Raw genomic sequence first — 24649 nt, 5'->3', positions numbered from 1 at the left:
TGTTGTTGTAATACTTCTAGAATAATTTAGTGGTTCCACGGGATAGTACAGATACATTAAAAAGGTATTCAGTACTAATTAATTTCTTGTTAGACTAATGAAATGAAACAGTGTTGTTGGTATTATGGAGTGTCCACAGTCACATGATTTGATGGATGTGCAGGTTGTGTTTGATCAGCTATTTTATACTCAAACCTTCTATTGTAACATAATTACACACAGCTGTTAAAATCCTCTGATGTACAATAAAAATGAGAAAAGTGCTTTTAAAAAAAAAAACAAAAAACAAAAAAACGCTTCTTATGTTTCAGCGTAAAGGCTGACATTTTTATTTATTCGAGCTTCCAAACAGTTCATCTCAAACATTTTACACATTTTTGGTTTTAGTAACAGGCGTCACAGAGTCCACAAACCTGAAGCATCCACGTTTCAAACGTCTCAGCGGGAGTTCAGGCCACGCCTCCATACTGAGCGTCACAGTGGGGCGTGTCCTCTAACGAGCCACACAGGAAAATAATAAACCATAAAAACATCGTCAGTGGTCGAGCCGAGCAAACCGGTGTTCGGCGGCTGTTTAGTCCAAAGTTCAGGAAACTCGATTCCACGACTGAAACGATCCACCGCTCGTTTACGATCGTCCTCGGTTCTGATCCGGACCTCAGACTTGTGCTGACGGGCGCGTAATGAAAAGAAGAATTAAAGAGCGGCGAAGTCCAGGACGCACAAACTGAGGAACTGAAACACGGGAGGGAGGGGGGACGAGTCCTCGCTCGTTCAGAGTCACAGTGTTCACACCGACGCCTCTTCATCATCGTCCTGCTCTCGTCTCAGAGTTCGGCCGAGCTGCAGCAAATCAGCGCCATGATTAAAGCGCTCATCATCCCGACGTGCCCGCTGCGCTCAGGCTGAACACGTGCCCGTATCACGCTGGATCAGACCCGCCGGGCTGAGCTTCGTTTCCCCCTCAGACAAACACGTTCTTCAACAAAGCCAGCGTACGAGCTGCTGTGACTCTGATCCACATCACAGAGAACAAAAGGCTGAAATCAAAGACTCAAAATGATTTTTGAACTTTTTAAATCAAACGTATTGTTTACACGTGTGAGTGTGCACGAATGACAGGAAACTGTTGCACAAAGTTAAAAACTAAACACAGGCAGGGAAACATGGGCGCAGCTGCAGGGTCACAGTCAGGAAACGCCTTCACCTGCATTCTACGCCACCAGAGGGCGCCAAAAATACTTCCAGTCCTACAGAAGTCTGAGGGACCAATGACCTCTGTCAACTGCTCATTTTGGGTCATACTGAATAAATCATCAAGTCTGTAAATTTTAATCACACCAGGTCTAAGCGACAGCAGCCCCGCCCACCCTCACACCGCTCGTGAAACACCGTCAGCTGAAACACGGCGGCCCTGCCTCGCTTCTGTTCCTCGGTGACATCGATACGCAACAGACAAACAGCCCGCAGCACCTTGAGCATGCTGACAGAAGGGAAAGTGTGATACGGGCACGTCTGTAACGTGTTCCTCGTGTTCCTGATCTGTGTCTGAAGAGGGAAATGAGGAGAGGCGGGGAGGGGGGCGTGTAAACGATGTCGGGGGGCGGGTCACCGTCTCTGCTGGCTGTAGACGGGGAAGGCCAGCGTGACGTTGAGCGAGTCATTGTGCTGGACCAGCGACGTGTGCTGGTAGTGCAGCACCAGCTCCTTCAGCGAGCCGTACAGGTTGTAGGGCTCGGCGAAGCCGTAGCCTGTGCTCGTCTTGTTGATGACGCAGTGCTTCACCTCGCCATCCACCCTGTGTGAGAGAGAGAGAGGTGAGACTGAGGCGATAAACACTGAAGCAGGCTGATGTGCAGTAAACGGGTGAAGAAGAGGAGCAGGAGGAAGATGGAGGAGTGTTTCTTACACCACGGAGCAGGCGTAGCAGCCCGGCTTGCTGCTGTCCCGGACCAGGAAGGTGCCGTCCCTCTTCCCTCGCAGCAGAGACTCCGCCTGGCTGCGGTTGATGTTTCCGAGGCGCCACAGACGCTCGTCGTGATGAGGAAGGTCCTCCTCATCCTCCACCATGCTGTACTCGCTGAGGGGGCGGAGACAGAGGACTGTGAGGAAGCTGCTTTACTCGAGTATTTCTACTTTCTGCTGGGATTCAGGCTGAGAGCTGCCTGCACTGTGTGTGTGGGGTGGTGCCCCCTTGTGTGACCTTTAACCTTTCAGGTAAATTTAACGAGGTTTCTCTCGAGAACAAAGCCGAGTCACCTCCATCTTTAGTCACATGACAGGTTTCTGTGGCTACACAGCGTGACCTGCCATCATCGTTTTACAGTCACACTGAATTCTAAAGGCTGGACTTATTTATGACTCCTCCTCCTTTGGGTGGAGCAGCTGACGGAGGCTTTGGGTACTAAAACAAACTGTGTTTGAACCCCTGGTGTGGTCGGTACTTACTCCTCTGTGGTTTCGTTCTTCAGGCCGAGCCACTCGTTCAGCCTCCTCTGCCGAACTCCTTTCTGAGTCAGCCACCTGTGAACACACACACACACACACACACACACACACACAGTTATTAGTCTATCACACCGGGCGTCACAGCCGTGCTGCGCTCTGGGCGTCACCTACATTAGGTACTGGTCCCTGGTCTTGCGGAGCTGGATCAGGTCCGGTTTGATGCTGTTCATCTTCTTGTCGATCTCTCGGTAGTCGGCCGCCTGCTTCTTCAGGTCCACCTCCAGGTGGCGCTTGCTGTCCACGATCTCGCTGATGCGGGACTTGAGCTTGTCGTAGTTCTCCATGATCCTGCGGAGACGCAGCGGGAGTTTACTGTCACGTGACAAACACGCTGCTGCACGGCGAGCGCGCAGACTCATCATCCTGTAACGTTTCTGTTTCTATCGGTTTGTCGTTTCGATATAAAAACATAATTCAGATCAAACTCTGAGCTGAAGCTCGTTTCTGACTCCAAACTTCGTTTACCAGCAGGTGGCTTTCTTCCTACAGTCTCTGCTGCCATGGCAACCGGGCTTCCTTTTAGTGTGTGTGTAGATGTGCTTTTCCCCTCAACGAGCTCTGTCACAGTTGCCATGGTAGCGGCTTACCTCTGGATCTCCTTGTCGTTTCCCTCCCGGCGAAACTTCTCGATGTACTCTTTGCTGAAGCGCTCCTGAGTCTGACACTGCTCCTCGAAGATCTTTATGGTCTCGTTGAACGCCTCGATGGCCGTCCTCTTCATCTGGATCTCCTGAGGAGGAGGGGGGGGGGCAGTAATGTTTTATTTACCATAATTTAAATGTAATCATTTTAATTAAACTGTAGGCCTCAAATCTCTCAGTCCTCTTCTACTCCAGTACTCAGAGTTCCCCGTTAACACCCTTAAATGATCACGTACTAAAAGTAAAGAATCGGCTACTTCTTAAAAACCCTGTAAGTACCCTGATCATCACTGTTTGTAGTTCTGTTTGATAAATCTGTAGTTTCATTAGAGTACTTCCTCCGAGCGTACCTGCGATGTTCTGGTGTACTCCTCGTACAGCCTGTCGTACTCTCGGTTCTTCTCCTGGTACTGCAGGTGATACTCGTGCAGCTTCTTCCCCACCGCCTCGATGCTGTCCTCCTTCACCACCTGATCCTGAACGACAACCACACAGCGGTCAGACGCCGCTCGTTAACCAAACGCAGACTCTCAGAGAGCGCGACCCACCTGCTGGTGCTTGGAGACCGGGTAAAGCAGCTTGACGTCCAGTTTGGGGTTGTACTGGGCCAGAGACTCGTGTCTGTAATGGTTGATCAGCTCCACCACCGAGCTGAAGGTCAGGGGGTCGGAGAAGCCGTACTTCCCCTCCCGATGGAAGATCTTTATCAGCTTGTTGTTGCCTCCTTTCCTGCAGGTGACGACAGAACGGAGAGCTGGTAAACTCAGAGCCCGCGGCATCGTCCAGACACAAACCAGACAGTCGTACTGTGGACGTTTACTGCACGAATAACAAGACTGTAACTGTGCAAACCATGAAATCTGTGAATCAGCTGGAAGATGTAGAGCCTTGGCCCCCTGGTGGACAGTGAGGGCGCTGCATGTGAGCAGCCACAGATCACTGAGAGTAAATTATTTTTATAGGATTTCAAAAATGTGAATTAACAAGTATAAAGTTGTTTAACTTTGTATGAATGTTTTATTCTTACGAGATTAGCAAAGGTTTTACCCTGCACAATGGTTCCACATTCTATTAAATTATTAATTATTAATTTTGACTTTCAGCTGAACGTTTCTCTCAGCTTTATTTGAGCCTCGTAGCCACGAGTTTTGGCTCTTCCACGCTTCACACCTGTAGATCATTCAGTCAGTCTTTACATTTAAACAAATATTTAAACGTTTCTTTTCTGTTCACTGGATTTTAAACCTGTGTTTGAGAAGCCGGTGATGCACTGAGAGCTTTACCTCAGAGTCAGAGTGTAATCTCCGTGCATCTTGGTGGAGGCATCTCGGACCAGAAACGTACCATCGGCCGTGTCCCTCAGCTTCTCGTTCACCTCCTCCCTAAAACGCCAAAAACAGACTCTGCATCACTCTGTACATCCTGCATGTCCTCCCACGGTGTGTGTGTGTGTGTGTGTTACCTGGAAATGTCTCCCCAGTACCACTCGGCGTCCTGCAGAACCATGCTGTTGTTGAAACTGGTGGAAGGAGCCGGAGCCGAAGACTTCACAGGTTTAGGAGGTAAAGCTGAAACAGAGCGAGGAGGAGGAGTCACACCCCGAGATGGAGCAGTTGTCTTTTTGATGGATGAATAATCAGGCCCCATCTTATCTTAATGACCTTGTAGTACCATATCAGCCTATTAGAGCACTTCGCTCTCACACTGCAGGCCTACTTGTTGTTCCTAGAGTATTTAAAAGTAGAATGGGAGGCAGAGCCTTCAGTTTTCAGGCCCCTCTTCTGTGGAACCAGCTTCCAGTTTGGATTCGGGAGACAGACACTATCTCTACTTTCAAGATTAGGCTTAAAACTTTCCTTTTTGCTAAAGCATATAGTTAGGGCTGGACCAGGTGACCCTGAATCCTCCACTCCCTCATCCTGGTTTCTTTTAATAGTTTCCATCCTATCCGGTCTTTAAGTCTGACGTTATTAGCCGTGTCTGGGCCCAAAGTCAAACGAACACTGCAGCATCACAAAGTTACAAACTGTGTTTCACCTGTAATAAAATGATCAGTGTTGCTGCTTTACCAGGTGTAACAATTAAGTTTAACATCCATCAAAACAGGATTTATTACATTCAGTTAGAAGTTAGCAGGAAGTTAGCTTGCTAGCTTCCACCTAAGCATGGTATAGCATGTTCTGACAGAGATTTCTGAAACATTCAAACGTACAGCTCTGCTATCACTTCCAACATCAATGAAGACAGAAAACTAAACAGCAGTGACGTTTGTAGGGTTACTGAAGTTGGGCTAGCTGGTATATAATGATGTGCTACGTGATCGCTAGCTACACAGCTATGTTAGCATAACATAAACACAGTGAAGCTGGAGGACGCCAACTTTTTTCCACTGGATAAAAGTTAACGTGAGGGTTCCTGATGGTTAGAGACAAATGCAATCGCATGGCAGGATGCTGTAAACGGACCAAACTTCAGTCAGGAGAACAACAGATAATCCATCCACAATACGAGGTTAGTCATTAATATACTGCTGCATGGGCTGGGCTGTAGCTACATGGTAAGGGTTTAAACACTGAGCTTCAAAATGATTAGCGGTGATAAAAACAGTGAGAGGCGGACAGTGATCACTGACTGTTTTTAGGGGTTTTTTGAGATTAAATAGAACAAGATACAAAACATGTTAAAAACACAACAGCCTTAATAAATGCAGAGTAGTTTGGACCCGGAAGCAGGTTTCATCACGTCATCACTTAAAGAGCGGATTAAAACAGAGTTCTTCCTTCCCACTGTCACCAAATGCTCCTGGGTGAGTTTTCTCTCTCATGCTGTAGAGCAGGGGGTGGGCAACTCCAGGCCTCGAGGGCTGCTGTCCTGCTGGTTTTAGCTCAATGTTCTCACTTTGGGTCAACACACCTGAATCAAATGATTAGTTCATTACCAGCTTCTGAAGAACTTCAAGACATGTTGAGGAGGTCATTTAGCCATTTGAATCAGCTGTGTTGGATCAAGGACACCTAAAACCTGCAGGACACCGGCCCTCGAGTCCTGGGGTTGCCCCCCCCGCTGTAGAGTCTGTACTACATGAAACACCGTCAGGTAAGTGCTGTTGTGAACCGGTGCTCTCCTCCTCACAGCATCACCTGTTCCACCACCAGGGGGCGCTAACAGGTGAGCGTTTGAGTGTGGTAATGAACAGAAAGTATTTTAAGCCTTTGTTAAATCAGCCTCACAAACATTCTGCGACTCTGATTTATAGGCGCTCACTGACTCTGACGTTCACTCGTTCACCCTGATGTCAAAGGTATCTGCAGTCATGTGACACATCAATCACTCATGAGGGGAGGGGGAGGAATCACTTTCTTGTGCAGACTATATCGAAGAAACCACAACTAACCAGCAGTGTGACCCACAACCCAAAGAAAGAACAGTAGGACTGTGTGAACGTGTGCGCTGGTGGGGCTGTTAAAGCTCCACGCCAGATTTAGAGACGCGTCTTCATCTGACAGCACAACCAACAGAAACCTCAGCGACGTGCCGGCAGCACGGAGGAGACTTTGGTGCTCCTCACTGAGAACAGGTGCTGCATAAACACCTGCTGTGCAGTCTGACACACACCTGTGCACCCGCTCCACACCGTCACCGGCTGCAGCAAATTGAGCTCAGTCTGACACGATGTTTAAATCAGGCAACAGGGCTGAGTCTAAAGGGGGGCTCGGGGGGTACCAGACCACAACTGTTTCAAGGCTTTAGTAACTTTACTTTGAAGATTCAGATTCACATAAATATGAACAAAATATTATGTTTATTAAATTGTCTTAATAATTGAAAATTATTCTTAACATTGATGAAGTATTTATATTAACTATTAATTATTAACACCAGAGCGTCTGTTTTCAGCAGGAAACGTTGCATCACAGCAGAGAGTAAAACTGACAATGTCGATGTGCTCATTTTCTTCAATGCAACACACACACACACACACACACACACACACACACACACACACACACACACACACACACAGCAGATGAATCACTGTCAGAACTGTTTCTGCTTCCTCTTAACGTCAGAAATCCTTCACGCTTCATTTTGTCTGACATAACTCTACATGTAAGGACAGCGTTTAGATTCTTTGCAGTTTCTAAAATGGAAACAAATGATTGGTTCATATTTATTATTTCTCACTAATGAGACATTTAGTATTTCTTATTCAAATATTCGATTATTAGACTGAAAACTCGATTACTAAAATAACCGAGCATATTAGGACCGAGCTGTAGAGTAAGAGCACGATTTTGTTTGTTAAAGAGGAAGTGAAACTCAGCTTTTCGTCACTCACAAATAAAAAAAAGTGACAGCGCGCTGCGTTCAGCCCATCCGGCCTGAAAACAGCAGCTTCTAAATCAACTGTCTCTTCACCAAAATAAAGTTTAACACATTTCATGTTTCTCTGAGGAACACCTCACGCTCTCCTGACTGAAGCTTCACTTTCTGCTCAACTGAACAGCGAGTGAGTCTGAGCTTTTAGAGGAGGCGCACGGGGAGGAGGCGCACGCCATTTATAACAAGTGAAAACCAGAGCTTTGCAGCACAAAACACCTGAAACTAAGCGTCGGAGCAGTTTCTCTGAGCTCGCCGCATCTCGTGGCCATTTTTAGGTTTGAACTTTGAGCTCAGATCAGGTTTGACACCATTTTTCTTTCTCACGCGTGGCAGGAAATCGCTTCAGACGCGTTTGCGCTTCGGGAAACACTCCGACACTCACTTTGGTGAAATCACCACGAGATGAAGTGCGGGGTCATCGTGTGCCGACTCCTCAAGCACACAGCGACGTCACATTTTAACCTCTGACACGACTCCATCAGATATCTGCATTCACACGTGCACCGCCGGGTTCAGCCTGAACATGGTGACTTTGGGTGGGGGTGGAATGACGAGAACATCAGGAATGTTTAACATGGAAACACATTTTGCTTCACAGCAAACAAACTTCCAGCTTTAGATGCAGATTTTTAACCCGACACAGGTTTAGTCTCCCCGCTACGGCCATCTGATCAGGCGCTGCTCCCTCCAGGTGGGGGTCTGACTCCTACCTGGGCTCTGCATGTTGATGTAGCAGAGGATCTTGTCTCGTCCCCTCAGCGGCTCGGCCTCGGCCCTGCCTCCCTCCTCTCGCTCCATGTCGGCCCCTAAACCGTCACCTGCCTCCACGACGAAGACGAGTCCTCAGAAACGAACGGACGCCCGGCTCTCATGTCCCGCTGCTTTCAGCCCGTTCAGCCGCCAAAAATCTGACGTCATCTCAGCTACATCTTCATTTTCGGTCACCTCGCTCAACTCAGGCCTGCCAGACGTGGCTTCGCTCTGCACCTGCAGCTCTGCTCCGCCTCCACAGCCTCAAAACCTCCTTTTTTATTTTTCCAGCTCGCCGTCCGCGGCTCGGAGACGTTTCCAAACGACGCAACTTTCTCCCGTCCGTCTCTCTCTCCCTCTCTCTCGCAGTCTCGGTTCAAAGCTCAAGAGAGCAGCTTGGAGATGTGTGACATCACCGATGGCTCCAGCCAATCCTGTGATGGCAGTGATATCACCAAGGCAACACCCCCCTCCTCCCTCCCCTCTTCGTCTGCTGCATCTCTCACTCTGTGGACGGGTGATGTCATCGTTTCAGCTGCTGACCGGCTGACTCAGAGCCGGGCTGAGTGGACGGATGAGTCGATGAATGAGTGACTAACGCAATCAGAGCTGCTCGTTGACCCACTTTACTGACCCAGAGACAAACGCCAGCGATCATGTGTGCATCGCTTTTTTTTAAAATCAGCTGATTTAGGCTTTAAATATTCCCTCCCGTCACATCTGAGAGGTTTTATCTGCTGAAACCTTCCATTTCTCTCCAAATCCATCTTTCCTCTCTGTTACCCACAGCACCCGATCCTTCAGCCAATCATCATCCTGAAATAACACAACAAAGAAAAAAAAAACCTCCTCCTTCCTTAATGGGACAGGAATGAGCTGCAGAATTCCTGAACCCCCAAAATGGCCAATGTATGACAGAAATCCTGCCTCTTCCCCCTCCGAAGAGCCAATCATCTGCGTTCTAACAGCCAATCACGTGTGCCGGTGCACACACGAGGACCAATGTTAACAACTGAGTGTAAATGCTGCCAAAAACGATCCAGAGTGAGCGCTGTAATTACACAGCGACACATTACAAAGCAAGCATGAAATAATAATAATAAAGACAGAATAGACGTTCGATGCTCTGGGTCATCCTCGCTGTGAGAAACATGAAACAGGAAGTTCTGGAACCATCCGTGAGCTGCGCTGCGTAAAGCTTTCATCACGAGCATTATTTCAACCGTTTCCACCGTCTGCTGAACAAAAGTACCAGACTGTACCTCAGCACAGGCTGATCACTTCCTGTCACATCTTAAACCAAAGGCCTCACAGATGTTGCCAAAGTAACCGCGAGTTTAAACGTCATCTGATTCTTCTGTACGACGTGTAAAACTTCAAAACATAAACGTGTCGTTCGACAGTGTGAGGACGGCGCTCTAAACACTCCTGGATCTGTGTGATATCAGAGAGGATGGATAAGCCCCACCTACTTCATGTTCACGAGGAGCAGCCAGTCAGGAGAAAGGCATCCCTGATCATCTTAAAGGAGGAGGAGCCAAAACAACTTGAGTGTAAGACAAAGGAGGATTATTTTTGGACTTCAGTCCGAGAATAAAACTGTGGAGCTGGAAATGAGCCAAAGTCGTCAGCCTGAGAGCTTCAGCACTTCCCTGAGTGAAACCAAAGCCTCGTGCAGCCATAACCAATAAACCTCGTCATCAAATCTTTGTTGCTGCACTTTTTCAGACTCATCTCTCCGCCGCCGTCTCATCTGAACCATTGAGCAACAGCTGTGCGTGACACAGACTAAACGTGACAGCCTTTACAGGAACTGCGAGCAACCGTACGGGAGTTTTACACTCATGCACATCAACGCTCAGCCACTCGAACACGGGCAGGTGTGTGTTACCTGGTGCGGCCTGGTTCATGTTGAGCTCGCTGGTTATCAGAACCTCCAGGACCTGAACCAGAGGATCCAGACCGGACTCAGACCTGAACACAGAGACACAACATCATCAGTGCTGTTAACAAAATGGGTCAAAGGTTTTCTCTGCTTCATCTTATTAATCATCATTAATCATCGCACTTCCTGTGAGTGTGGCCTCAAATATGTGGATGTGCCAGGACCTGCAAGCAGCTGACCTCCTTCCTGACGTCAGTGACTCCCTGAACCAGACCAGCGTGACCCATCTAAGCTAAACTTCAGCCTCAGGGTTTGCAAGGCAGACAACACGACAACCTTAACTCTCTCCATGTTAGCTGCTCTTAAGAGTCATAAAATGATGTGTTACGAAACATTCCTTCAACTTAGTATGGAAAAGAAAATGAAAGTGTGTATAAATAACCCGCCACATGTGTATAAATAACCCGTCACGTGTGTATAAATAGCTGAGGATCACTGACCCGGCTGTCTGTCTGAACAGCAGCGGGCTGAAGCTCTCGGCGAGGTTTCGGGGGCTCAGCTGGTTCCTGGAGCCGTGCAGGCACAGTCGGGCCAGGTGTCTAACCACGCTGAGCAAGGTCAGCCCGTACTGGGCGGGGCAAGTTGGCGAGCTGGCCACGCTCCGCAGCAACTGGGCGCACTCCTCTAGGTCTCTGACCTCTGGAAGCAGGAACAGGAAACAGGACAGAAGCGTGAACAAACTACCAGATCATGTGTGAAAGAGGGAGACAGGGGCGGGGTCATCGGGCTTCTTCTGACCTTGAACGGCGTGGATCATGTCGGCCTGCAGCGAGGCTGGCAGGACGGGAGCGGGGAGATCCTGCAGGAACCGGACCACCCCGTCACACAGGGACGGCACCTCCAGCTGCTCCAGGTCTGAAAACAAACACACCTCAGATTAAGCAGAGATTTCACGATGCAGTCGTTCTCTGATTCACAGGTGAAAACACGTCCTCCTCACCTGCGTCTGCGAGCTGCTGCGTGTCCACGCCGCCGCCGCTGAGGCTGCGATACACGCCGGGGCTGTCCAAACCTGCAGCAACACACGCATGTTACAAACACCAGCTGAAGATTTCGTCAGATAAATATTTCAAACTTCACACTCACAGTTTGCTTTATGTTCAAACTCACATGAGGAACATAGAAGTATTATAAGCTCCTAAACTGAAGCTGGATCTAATAAAGTGTCCACAAATGCATTTCTGACAACTCTGCAGAACTCTAACTGCACAAATGAGGAACTGTGAAAAAGTTCCTACAGACTGAAAGTCACGAAGCTTCAAATGTTCAGTTTAAATGCTGGAAAACACCAACGCAGTGACATGAGAGTGAAGGAAGAAAAGGTCAGAATAAAACTGTGAATGCATCTGAAGGGTTAGTGTGCTGTTTGCAGATGTAGGCGCCTCGAAGCTTCAGAAGAACAACAAAGATCAACTCTGAAACCAGACGCAGAGACAGGAACTGGTTGGAAATCCATGTCAGTGTGTTTGGTACCTTTGGTCTCTATGGCCTCCATCAGTCTGCTGAGGAGGGGCGGGGCCGTGTCCGGGGGTCCGAACTGCTCGGGGAGGTCCGGCAGCAGGAGACCTGAAGAAGAACAAACAGCACACACAAGATTTCAACTCAACAGTCAAAGTAATAAGAAGGCTTCGTAACGAGACATTGATCTCCCTCCCTCAACCCTTGGATCTTTATGATGTCATGAAGTATGCCACCTGCCACAAGGAAAAAGGGGGGGGGGGGGGACTAAAATTATGGAGGAGGAAATGACAGCATATAACAGCTTTTACTTTGAAAGGATGTAGGCAACAGGAAGCTGAGTGAGCAAAACAGTTCTGTGAAACACGCAGGTAACAACAATAATCAGGATTCTGCTTTAACCACAGCGCGTGCGCGCACGCACACACTTCCTGTGCTCTGTGAGGCGGGTGGCAGCAGATCTGTTCACTCAGCAACCGCAGCCCTGACTCAACCCGAGCTCTCTGTGTGTGTGTGTGTGTGTGTGTGTGTGTCTTTGAGGAGTGTATCAGGAGGTGAGCGTCTCTAATCTGCTCGAGTGTTCTCAGGCTCTAGTTTCCAGGTGCAGGGGTCGTCACACACACAGGTGTGTGCTGTTGCTCTGTTGAGGAAGCAGCTGAAGGAAACTGAATCACTGAGCGAGCGATCAGGCTGAAAACTTTCAGTTTCTTCAGAGCGACAAAAACAAGCTTCAGTGCCGGTTTACAGATTTCACGGCTCCCTCTTAGAGCCGAGACTTTCAGGCTTTCGGCTGGTCCCGGATCAGAATCTGTTCTGGCTCCGTGTGACGGCGAGCATTACGTCTACCTCGAACTGAAGGTTTAAGGAAGCTAACGTGTTCCGTGACTGTGGCGTGACGTTTGGATGTTTTGTAGAGTGGTTGCTGTGGTAACAGCTGACAGGGATCAGGCTGTTTCAGTGTTTATGAAATCAGATTCTTAGTTGTTGAGTTTGCAGTTGTGAGATTATGAAGCCGGGATCAGAGCACAAAGTCCCGCAGCCCGGAGCGCTGCACCCGCAGGAGGCTGCGCCTGTGTGACATTTCCTCGACCCGCCCGAGGAAAAAATATAAACGCAAAATAACAACAATTCACATTTTTATTTACTCGCTTTACTATTTACCATCTTTATTCTCTTGCCATCTTCCCGCGCATCATTTTAATTAGATCTGCTGCACAGCTGATTATCTCTGAATTTGCATTTTGTATTTTTATGCCAGCTTTTCTTCTGTCTTCTATAAAATCAGCAGAAAATAGAGAAATACATGATGTGTTTGTTTTAGCAGCCTAATGTTTCTCATCCAGTCTCCACGTCGCTGCGCTCACTGGTTCATAAACTGGAGAACTTCCTGGTTTCTGCTGCTGTGCTGAGATGTTGGGGACAGCTGACGCTCGAGCTAAAACATAAGCACTTCCTCTCAGAGCGCTTTTATAAAACCCTGTGGGACACCAGGAGGACGGCTCCACATTGTGTCATGCAGGCACGTCGGCCTCTTTATTTGGCCTGACATATATGACAAAATTCAATAACGTTTGAAAAACGGAAAAGGGTGGAGTGCCCACTCCAGGTCGGGGACGAGACCCTGCTCCAAGTGGAGGAGTTCAAGTATCTCGGGGTCTTGTTCACGAGTGATGGGAGAAGGGAGCGGGAGATCGACAGACGGATTGGTGCTGCGCTGCAGTGATGCGGACGCTGCACCGGTCCGTCGTGGTGAAGAGAGAGCTGAGTGTAAAAGCGAAGCTCTCAATTTACCGGTCCATCTACGTCTCTACCCTCACCTATGGTCACGAGCTGTGGGTAGTGACCGAAAGAACGAGATCGTGAATACAAGCGGCGGAAATGAGCTTCCTCCGAAGGGTGGCTGGCCTCTCCCTTAGAGATAGGGTGAGAAGTTCAGCCATCCGGGAGGGGCTCAGAGTAGAGCCGCTGCTCCTCCACATCGAAAGGAGCCAGTTAAGGTGTTTCGGGCATCTGACAATGCCTCCTGGGCGCCTCCTGGGTGAGGTGTTCCGGGCATGTCCCAGTGGGAGGAGGCCCCGGGGCAGACCCAGGACACGCTGGAGAGATTATATCTCTCGGCTGGCCTGGGAGTGCCTTGGTGTTCCCCCGGATAAGCTGGAGGAGGTAGCTGGGGAGAGGGAGGTCTGGGCTTCTCTGCTTAGGCTGCTGCCCCCGCGACCCGGCCCGGATAAAGCGGAAGAAGATGGATGGATGGCATTACACAGATGTAATATTATCTGCAGCTACTTTTAGCACCATTGATATTCATTTAGACTCTTTTTCTCCAATTGATCTTTCTGAGTTAACTTCAATAATTACTTCCTCCAAACCATCAACGTGTCTTAAATAAAGCAGAAGAAAATGGATGGATGTTTAAAAAACACGTGTAACAGTTTAAAAAAACCCAAGAAAACTCTAGAAGCAGGCGAGCTGGTTTGAAGCAAAGTAGTCACACAGTTAAACCAAAGTGGAGTCGAAACCTGTAATCTACGACTTCTCTGTTTGCAGCTTCGTCACTCGCATCAAACACCAGAGAAGTCCTGGGTGAACGACTACATGACAGATAATTAGGATGGTCCATGGTTACTGTTCAGGTTAAAAAAAGTTTCTGTGAATTCACAAAAAATTTCAGCTGGATCGGACGTGGGTAACAAACTAAAAGCATCTGAGCGACTTTACTCACCCTCTGACTCCGAGTCGGCCCTCACCGATGCTGCAGATGGGGGCCTGGGTGGGCGGGGCTTCGGGGTGGGCGGAGACATCCGCTTCCTGCCGACAAACTCCACATACGTTCCCGGGAAGTCGCCTTTTTCCTGTCGTACACGAGTCAAAGATTGCAGATGTGAGAATCAAATAAAATCAGTAACGATCATTTTTTTGGAGGCTAGTTTTGGTCACACAGCAGAAAAGCTACGAGCGTTCCCGTTAATCCCACCATCATTCCCAACAGACTGGACCAAACGTGAAGGTCGGAAAACCTGAGCCCCTCGCTCTGACCCCACACCAAGGAGCCCCTTGGTGTGGGGTCAGAGCGCTTCTTTCGGAGGATGTGGGATGCAGAGCTGTGTGTTTGTGGAGTTTCGTGATGACGGAGTCGTGCAGCTACCGCCGCTCCTCCACTTTTACTTCAGCTTCGTTTTCTCTTTGCATCACCGACAAGAAGCCGAGAGGAAACGCAAGTAAAATATCTCACTTTGACGAGTCAACGCGGAGCATTTCCTCCATCACATGAGCTAAATATAGCGAGTGCTTCACTGACTGCAGGATTTATTCTAAGCGCTGCTGCAGGAGTTATGACTGAACGAGCTGGACCAGGCTCAGCAGCTTTTAAATGAAGGAGACATTTCTGTGCCCAGACTGAGCTCTGCCTCACATCTCTCTGCGTTACAGGTTATTAGCCTATCACAGAGCTTCCACTGCTGTAACCTTTGATGTCACCACATCAGCTCTTTCACAGAGACGACCAGCAGAGCCAAAAAGACTCCAAAATAAAGACTAAGAACTTTTATTACTTTCTTCTGCTAAAGGAAGAGCTTCCTGTGACAGAAGAGGTTCGTGAAAGCACTTCCTGTCTCTGCTGCGGCGTCGTACCTGTGTGGTTTCGTTGAAGCCCGGCAGCCAGCCGATCTCCGACGGCCGTTCTTCGGCTCCGTTGGTGCAGCCGAGCGCCAGCAGCGCCCCCTTAGTGACCAGCAGCATGTCCCCGACGTGCAGGTCAATGTCCTCCTCCCTCTCCTTCTTGTAGTCGTAGAGCGCTCGGTACTGAAAACCCTCCGAGCTCATCCTGACTCGAGTATGGCTTCACGAAAACTAACAAAACAGCTCTGAGTGAAAAAAATATGAACATAGGTTTGAGTCCGTGTCCTGAGGGGGTCTAAAGAGGAGAATCCACGTGGACGCGCGTCTCCCCTGTCTCCATGTTGGTCCGCCACAGTCCTGTCATCCCTCCAGGCCGAGCCGCAGCCGCTCGATCAGCGCGTCCTCGCGGTTCATGAACAGCAGTCTCAGCAGAGGTAGCGGCCACATCTGTGGAGGCGACGGGTCACCTGAGAGACGAGAGGTCAAAGGTTACAGATGAGTGTGAGGAACGCGATGCGGCAGAAGACACTTTCATCATTTAATGAGCAAAAGCTCCAAAACAAAAATGCTTTTTCTACACAGTCTGTACCTAATAAACTGGTCCCCGAGCGTTTATTTAACCTTTAAAACAAGGAAGAACCAACTTCCTGTCAGTTTATTCGTTGGTTCTGCTGCAGTGCTGGGTTTCCCCCAGGAAGCAGTTCAGCCACCACAGCGAGCCGCTGTCATTCCCGCTGCCTCGGATCTCCTCAGAGTCCGTCGGAAAACATCAGCACACTTAAATCCAAAGCTTCAGAGGAGCGATGCTCCATCTTCATGAATAGCATCGTGTCTTCATGATGCTCTCTGTTAGTGCGCAGCCAGGAAGAACTCAAATATTTTCACTGTGGGTTATTTTAATAACTAACCGTTTAAATCAGGGGTGTCAAACTCGCGGCCCAGGGGCCGCATGCAGCCCGTACGTTGACATGAAGAAATATGACACGATTTAGCTGCTGAAGTGACTTTCTGTTAGAGAAGATTTTTTTGTTGTTGAGTGCAATGTTCTTTAAATGACTTAATATGAAGGCAACATGAACACAGTGTTACAGACATGTGAGGGATGTCAGCTCAGTGAGAGTCACAAACTAATGCGCACACGCATGTCTGCAGTTTGAGTTTGTTACATATGAACACACTGACAGCAGCAGCGCTGCCACGTGTGCACAGAGAGGACCAGTGTGTGTGTTTGATAGTTCAATGAAAGGATTCAGTGAAGTTTGCAGTTTTGTTTTTTTATACAATATTAGAAATTTAAAAACAAAAACAAACAAAACTACATTTCCTGGAGTATTTGTGGGAGTTTCCCTGTTTGGTTTTTATTACTTGAACACTGAAGTGGGCTCACATGACACCACAGTGCCAGCAGTGGCTCACAGCTCGTTTATGTTATGTTACGATCTACATGGTTGTTTTTTGGGTGTTTTATTTAAAAATATAATTTATGTTTTTATGATGTAAAATGTAAATAAAATAATATGCAAGTTATTCCAATCCTATTAATAAAAGAAAACGGTACAAAGACAATGAGACATTTTAAATTTAAGTTCTGTAACACGTTTCACCGAAGCTGTGAGCATCAGACCTGTGACTCCACGCCGACGAGCCTGCTCCAGTTTAACAGAAAAAAAAAAAAAAAGAAAAAAAAAAAAAAAAAGGGTTTTGGCTGCGAGCGAGTTCTGGTTTCAGAAACCTCCGAGTGCTTCGAGTCACGGCCGGCTGGAGTTTTGTGCTTAAACACAGACTCTCTCTGAAAAAGACACCAGAGCAGGGCGGCCGTCACCTGCCTCCTCACACCGGCACCGCCTGATGGAGCAGATGGTTCAGCTTTAATGAGGCCTCCACCCAACCCCCACCCCGTCAGGCACGCTGGCTTTGAACTGAGTGCTGATGACCTGCAGCATCCATGACTTCCACCCAGACCTCAGACTTTGATTGGTCAGACTGGAGGACAGGTGCATCGGCTGCGGTCAGAGAAGGCGGCGCCATGCGTGAACACCATCATCAAGTCTAACACAGGCCAGCAGCAGACCATCAAAATAAAAGCTTTCAGATAAAAGCTGCTGCTGACAGCTCCTGTTATAACTCAGACACTCCAGGTCTTCATCAGGCGCCTTATCATTATTATTGTTATTATTGTTGTTATTGTTATTATAAATTCTTTTATTCTCGAGGATTTCACAACTTTTCTCATTTCTGAATAATGTGGATGTACAACAATAAAAATGAGACAACATTGTTATTATACAAACAAAGCCTCATTTTCCACAGTGGCTCACCTTTATATTTATTTATGAATCACATGACAAAAATTATCTGAGGATTAATATTATTATTATTGTTAAGCTGTAAATAACTGTAGCTTAAATCCAACCACAGAAATGAAACATATGTTTAGTTTTTGATCATTTAAATGTAAAAATCGCCTTCAGTGAATCCACAATCTGCGTTCTGTTCACAGACGCCTATAATGATCACAAGATTCGGAGCTGGAGAGCTCAAATTTTAATTTTGAACTTTGGAATTTGTGAAAAATATTTCTGGCATTAAATCATAACATAAAACATGAAAATAAGAACAGAATAATAAAGTGGGACAACAATGAGTTACACGCCGTGTGGATGCTGCACAACATTTTAACAAAATAAGCAGAATAAGTTCCCTGGTGATGTTTAACAGTCAGATATTGAACTAATAATCAGAAACAGATTTGATTTATTTTCTTTCCCATGTGGCTGAAAAAGGCTCACTCGAAGCTGTTTAAGACCCAAAACACCAAGTCCGAAACCGAGGAGCTGGAATCTGAATTTCGGCAATTTCTCTTGAAGCAATCATTAATCGACCGATAAAAAAAAAAAAAAATCATCTGTCGTTTCACGAATTTTAATTAGTTCATGTTCAAGCGGACATGCTTTAAGATTTAATTTAAATAAACTGGAATTTCTGGATAAATTGACGTATAAATGAAAACAAAGCGACGACATTTAAAAATGCTAATAATTATAAAATACACACAATTTACAAACATTACACACCAAACAGAGACAATTTGTCGGGTTTTAAAGGGACTTTCGTCACTCAAAGAGCAGAAAAGGAAGAAAACTCCAAAAGTCTGACTTTAAGGGGACTTTCCACCTCGCGGGGTTTATCCCACAGAGCCTAAAATCAAACACTTTGATTTTATTTTAGCCACATGAAATCTTAATCGATACAGAGTTTAAGTAAAGCTCCCAGAAGCTGTAAAACAGCATCAGGAGCAGCTTTCAGACGATGGATCCCCTCAGGAAACGGGAAACGACAATGCATGCCAGCGCTAGCTTAGCCACCTAGCTTCAGACGCTCAAACGTCTCACCTTTATTTCTTGATGTTTCACCAATAAAAGCCTCCAACAGCACGAGCAGCGGGCGCCATGACGAAGCAGTGAGGGCACACGACCTCCTGATGGAGTTCAGAGCTGAGATATGCCGCTGTTTTATCGATTATTTCCAAGATGAAGACACTCGTGCTTCGTCCGTCTGTATTACAGCAGGGAGACAGGTGTCAAGTGCGCGTGACAGACAGAGGTTCCGGTAGGGGCTTTCAAAATAAAAGGGGCTTTTAAGTTTACAGCGCGAATCATCGGCATAAAAATTCAATTTAACCGTAAATGCTTTGTTTTCAGGATAATAGTGTTTATCAGAATCCAAAATCTAAATGTTAAAGTTATTGATTTTCTGCTTAATGTATCAAATATATGTGTTTCTTTTAAATAAAACAAGCGATCAAAATGTTACATTTCCGAATGTCTTTCACAATAAACCTCAGGATACGAACGTGCTTAAAAATCAATAGTGGTAATTTCAAGCAGGTGAGACGTTTAGCAAACCGAAGATAGTCACGTATTCTGCGTTTCCTTTATTATTGCATCATATATTTGAGGCGTTAATGAGCCAAAAACACGGATTCAAGATCTGACAAGCGATTAAAGCTGAAAACGGGGGCTGGGTGCTTACGTCACATCCGGTAACCCAGATACTTTTTTAACGCAGCGTGCAGAGAGCCCACAGCAACAAAAGAGTGCGTGTGAGAGGGATGGGGGTTGTACTGTATTCATGCTGCACTCATTCATTCAGGCTGCTCGGGGTGTGTGTGTGCAGACTCCAGCATCATGTGACTGCTGCAGCTTTTCCAGAACAGTCACATCACAAGCAGCAACTCCAGACACTTATTACAAACATAAAAAAGCTTTATTGGCATCAGAGAAGGATGACAAACATCAGTATGAAAACACTTTACAAACACACACACAGACACAACACACAAATCCAACTGGAGCACCCCCCTCCCCCCAGCTCATGAATAGTTCAGTAGATTTGAATAAAATATAAATGGATTTCTGCCCTTGAAGCATTTGATGAAGAGGAAAAACAGCTTTAGCTTAACTTAGATATATTTTTACATCCTGTGTGGACGCAGAGCAGCGCTGAGAGTTAACAGTGCACAGCTGTAACACTGTTTCACACAGGTCAGGCTTACTGGTGTAAACTGGGCTTAATCTTCTCATAAAGCCAGTATGGCAGAAAACTAGATGAATATTCGCCTTGTTTACTTCAGAGAAAGCCTGAACAGTGGATAAATGGTGTGGATTTGCTGTTTGATGATCATATTTCATTCACTATCACCCAGACTCGCTCTGAGCGTGCACTCTGTAACGCTAACTGTTCTTTTTAATGTGCTCTGTGAGGTTTTTGTTAATGGACTCTGGTTTATTTGAAGACAGAGCAGAATGTTAACTTGATTTTTCTTGAGCTTCTTCGTCTTCATCAACAGTTTCCAGCTACAACCTGATGTGAACAGCTGATAAACATCAGCTGGATTATGTCTGCATCTCTAAAACAAGAATGTTAACTACGGCAGAAAGCTTCCTGTAACACAGCGCGTCTCCCTGAGTGGGTCTGATCGTTTCACTCGCACTGTTGTTTCCTTTTATCACTTTTATTGAGCTGATTATTATCAGACTGGTGTTTGTCAGGACTCACACTGTGACTCACACTGATGCCGGCCAGGCCGAGCTGCAGGTTAAACCACAGTGACAAAGAATAAGACTGAAGCTGCCCCCGCAGACGTCATCGCAGCCTCCGTCTAAGCTGCGAGGTCTGCAGAAACCCAAGCAAGTCCTCCGCAGTGCAGCAGGGGGCGCTCTACATGCTGAAGACGTTTCCTAGCCGGTGCACCGACAGGCCGATCCTCCCCGACAGCCGCAGCTCCTCCTTCAGGAAGCGCCCCACCTGCTCGGAGTGCAGCACGTCGCAGAACACCCAGATCTCGCCGCGCTCGCGCTGGATGTTGGCATTACACGACGGCAGGCAGGAAGTTCGCGCCGAGCGGCTCAGAGTCCGCCACACCTGCGGGGAGGAGGAGCAAACTCCACATAAACAGTGTGACAACATCAAACAGCTGCTTGTATTTTCCGTCTCTATTGCTGAGCAGACTTTTATTTCTGTGGGACGTTTAAAATGTGATGAGCTGTGGAAACAAGGTGAAGGTCGGACACTCAGATAAGGATCAGCAGACACAGCACGCAGGGAAAAAAGCACACGCTGGCGCCGTTCACAGGTAACATTTAACCAGGAGCAGACTCACAGTGTTCGTGCCCGCTTTAACATTTAAAGCGTGAAGATTATCAGAGATGCAGTTTCTAAGCCTCTCCACAAAGTACGTCTGACTCACACACTCGTTATTTCATCGCGAGACGTCAGTGGAAAACCTGGAAGCTGCAAATCTTTGGCATTTTTCTCTGAGAGCCAACAAATGATTAACTTTGACGAGCAAATAAAGTTTTCTTTCTGTGACTTTCTGTCGTTCTAATATTTAACATATGCGTGTGTGACACTCACACCTGGTGATTACCACGAATGGTCCAGATGATTAAATATTCCACAGTCACTGATTGTTAAAGACTATTTGTGTTTGGTTGTTTTTGTAACGCACTGTTATGGCTGAAGGTGGCAGTGATGCACCTAGAAGCTGTCTGAACATCAAGAATGGGAGAGAAGGACTCGGACTCGTGACGATTTATTATCCGACGTCGCTGCCAGCATTCGTACATGTGTGAGGTTTCCCGTGCGTGCTGTGAACGCAAATGCAGCAGATGTGATGTCACAGCTGCAGATTCACAGATGTTTCAGACGGGCACGCTGCTGGAAACGACCGCTCCCATTTTAACTTCATCTACACCCACACACTGCAGCATTTATTTCTACCATGCAACACCTGAAGTTCAGAGGAAGACTGCAATGAGTCCAGCACCTCAAGCACCAGGAAGTGGTCACAAGGCTGTAATGATGTCACAGTAGCACACGCAACAGCCAATACAGCGAGTGTAAAGTCACGGCGCCACCATCATTAAAGAAACGTCTCTGAGGAAGAGTCGAGGAGTTCTCGTTACACATCGCCCTGCGCTTCTACTCGAAACCCACCTGTAAACACAAACATCAACCTCCTGCAGGTCCTCTAACATCCAGCAGGGGCAGCAGTGAGTCAGTCCCCATAGACTCCCATGTTAAAACTTCAGTGTGTTTCCAGCCTGATAAACAAACTGGTCTCTGTGGATAATTTCCTCCTTCATAACAGCTGTAGAGGGGAGGATGCTTTAATAACGGACCTGTTCTAGTAAGACTTAAACATTTTATTATTTTATATTATATTATTGTTTTGTTTACTTTTATGTTCCCTGCTGCTAAACTAATCTCCCCTTGTGGGACAATAAAGAATTTGAATTGAATTGGGGGCGTGGCCTGTTTGACTGACAGCTGGATCTAGCTGCTAGCTGTCTGCTAGCTTCACCTGAACTGGGCCTCTGCAATGTGTTTGTTTGCTCAATGACATCATGTGACCAATAACATGGCTGCTGTGAGGTCAGTGCACTGACCCCAGGAAGGCTGGGTGAGTTTTACTCAGTAACATTTTGGGATTTTGAGTGAATGTTACTGAGCACTGATTAGCAGGTGTGTGTGCCTGTGTGCACTCCACTGTCTCACATCACGTCTGGCTCCAGTCTGTGGTTTTTCCTCACTTTTAACATCTTCATCAGCCTTCAAACAAAATTTTAAAACATTGTAAAGCTTCACAGTTTCTACAACATTCCACCGACCTCCTCGATGTCTCTCGCTGCTCCGCAGTTCAGCTCACCGATCACCCACTTGGCCCTCTGGTGGAGGTGGAGCCCGTGGACGGAGACGGCGTGGTGAAACTGTTTGGACAGCGACTGCAAGCTCTGCTGCAGGACGCCTCTCTGCGTGAAGACGCTCCACCTGCTCCGCCTGACCTCCGAGCCGGTGCCAAAGGCACCATCTTTGTCCTTGTGTGGCTGCTTCTCAGGTCTGTTGTTAGGAGACACAGGGTGGAGATTGCAGTGGGTTTCTGGGTCACCATCTCTGGGTCTCACCTCTGCTGCTGGGGAATCATCCAAACACGTGACGACAGGAGCTGGTTTCGCAGGTCTGATGGGCAGAGGGCGGTCTCCGGTGAGCGTGGGGAACCACGGTGTGAAGGCCGGAGGAGCACGGAGAGGGAACGGCTCCAGGAGCTTCTGCGTGGTCTCCAACAGCGAGCCGAGCTCATCAGCTGATCCAGGCTGATAGTGCAGGACTACATCCTCCATACAGGCGGACGGGGTCAAGGGACCGGCTGCAACACCCTCCTCCTCACCATCATCATCTTCCTCTGTGTGACGTCAGTCCAGGCAGACATGAAGCACGTTTCATTCAGACCGACAGCCCTTTAAAGTCATCAAGTGGTGAATGGATTAACTGTTAAAAATGCTCAGCAGAAATTATACTGCGCATGCTCCAGAGTTCACCTTTCTACACACGCTGACAGAAGCATTCACACTACACAGCATCCCGACCGGAAATGTCACATTCAAACAAATCTTTACCGACTCTGTGACCTTTGAACTTTGCGGCTTTAAAGTAAACTCAGGCTCAGCTCGCGCTCAGGTCCCAAACTTCCCTCGAGCACCGGGGGCTAATGTTTTTAGCCTCTGCTGCTAGCTCACTGTAGCTACCGGGCTGACCGGTAAGCAGAGCCGGTATTTACCGGGGGGCCTCTCCGAGCTGACAGGTGATGACTCTAGCCCACCTCCACACCTCAGACACGCGCGCCTCCATCAAACAGCCGCGAACCGCTCCAGGAAGCTAACATGGACGGTGTCGAGCAAATATCGCTCCAACTCTCGCGATATTTGATGTAACGCTGAGGCGGAAGTCATTTTAAGTTGAAAACGTGTCTTTTTTACAGTCGTTGATTTTCATCAAAGTTTGATATCATAAAAAACAGTAACATCTGAAAACATCTGCTCATCATCCACAAAGGCAGAAACATCCAAAGAAGAGCTTCAGGAAGTCCGCAGAGCTCACACTGAGCTGAAGGATGAAGCTGCTCACACCACATGTTCACCTGCAGGCTTTGACCCCCTGATATACATTTCCATGTATCTATTCGCATTTTCCTGCAAAAGATGGAGAAACGATGGTTGTTCAGTTGCATAAAAATAGCAAAAAGTGGAAAAAACTTTTTAAACTTTTACCATAAATTCAAAATTAAATCACGATGAAATTTGTCTTTAAGGCTTTTTCTAATTCTCAATTGTAAAACTCGCTCTGCAGAAATCATTTAAAGAAAAAGTTCCTGCTGATTTCTACAACACACATCAGCCAGTTCATGTTCATAGCCTGAATTCAGAACAGCTGTGATTCACTATACGTGACGTCACTCATACTTGCCGGTGAGCTCCGGTTACCGTTTCCAGCAGTAGATGCAGGTCTGAAGCTGGTGTCTTCTCTACAGGCTGCTCAGCACTGTGATGTTAGTCTTTCATCAAAACACAAATAAAAACATCCTGCAAAGTACAAAGTCTCATTTAACACTTTTAAACATTTCAGATTTCCTTCTGAATCTCTGCATTAAAATATGTAAATAAAAAAATATACATTTCCTGCCAGCATTCTCAGACTTGACCTTAGAGCACAGGTGTCAAACTCCAGGCCTCGAGGGCCGGTGTCCTGCAGGTTTTAGATGTGTCCTTGATCCAACACAGCTGATTCAAATGGCTAAATGCCCTCCAGAGGCCTGTAATGAACTAATCATTTGATTCAGGTGTGTTGACCCAGGGTGAGACCTAAAACCTGCAGGACACCGGCCCTCGAGGGCTGGAGTTGCCCACCCCTGGGCTTAAGTAACAAGGTGAACATGTGTTCTGAGCACGCTCAGAAAACAACAGAACTGGAGGACAAAGTTCGAACCTCCAGGTGAAGCAGGAGAAGA

The 24649-nt window shown here is 47.3% G+C and overlaps 2 protein-coding genes across 3 annotated transcripts; both read right to left on the bottom strand.

The window, feature by feature from the left end:
• Positions 1-1097: 1097 nt before the first annotated feature.
• LOC134638940 (phosphatidylinositol 3-kinase regulatory subunit alpha-like) lies at positions 1098-18886 on the bottom strand. Of its 2 annotated transcripts, XM_063489908.1 has the most exons (17): positions 18696-18886; positions 15316-15770; positions 14408-14537; positions 11701-11793; positions 11168-11239; positions 10966-11082; positions 10668-10866; positions 10174-10256; positions 4612-4717; positions 4433-4531; positions 3698-3878; positions 3500-3625; positions 3096-3238; positions 2620-2796; positions 2449-2523; positions 1910-2080; positions 1098-1798 (listed from the first exon to the last, which is right to left on the bottom strand). In XM_063489908.1, the coding sequence occupies exons 2-17, from the start codon at positions 15505-15507 to the stop codon at positions 1609-1611; spliced, it is 2154 nt and encodes a 717-aa protein (XP_063345978.1). In that variant the 5' UTR covers positions 15508-15770; positions 18696-18886; the 3' UTR covers positions 1098-1608. The 2 variants fall into 2 exon arrangements, with proteins under 2 accessions (XP_063345978.1, XP_063345988.1); XM_063489918.1 differs by lacking the exons at positions 10174-10256; positions 10668-10866; positions 10966-11082; ... (3 more) ...; positions 15316-15770; positions 18696-18886 and adding an exon at positions 8243-8679.
• A 693-nt stretch (positions 18887-19579) lies between these two features.
• zgc:101664 (uncharacterized protein LOC450064 homolog) lies at positions 19580-23543 on the bottom strand. Its single transcript, XM_063483940.1, has 2 exons — positions 22476-23543; positions 19580-20727 (listed from the first exon to the last, which is right to left on the bottom strand). The coding sequence occupies exons 1-2, from the start codon at positions 22983-22985 to the stop codon at positions 20524-20526; spliced, it is 714 nt and encodes a 237-aa protein (XP_063340010.1). The 5' UTR covers positions 22986-23543; the 3' UTR covers positions 19580-20523.
• Between the last annotated feature and the right edge of the window lie 1106 nt (positions 23544-24649).

Source organism: Pelmatolapia mariae, linkage group LG2, assembly GCF_036321145.2.
Source record: "Pelmatolapia mariae isolate MD_Pm_ZW linkage group LG2, Pm_UMD_F_2, whole genome shotgun sequence".
Lineage (NCBI taxonomy): Eukaryota > Metazoa > Chordata > Actinopteri > Cichliformes > Cichlidae > Pelmatolapia > Pelmatolapia mariae.
The sequence above is the reverse complement of the archived record's forward strand: the minus strand, read 5'-3'. Positions and strand labels throughout refer to the sequence as shown.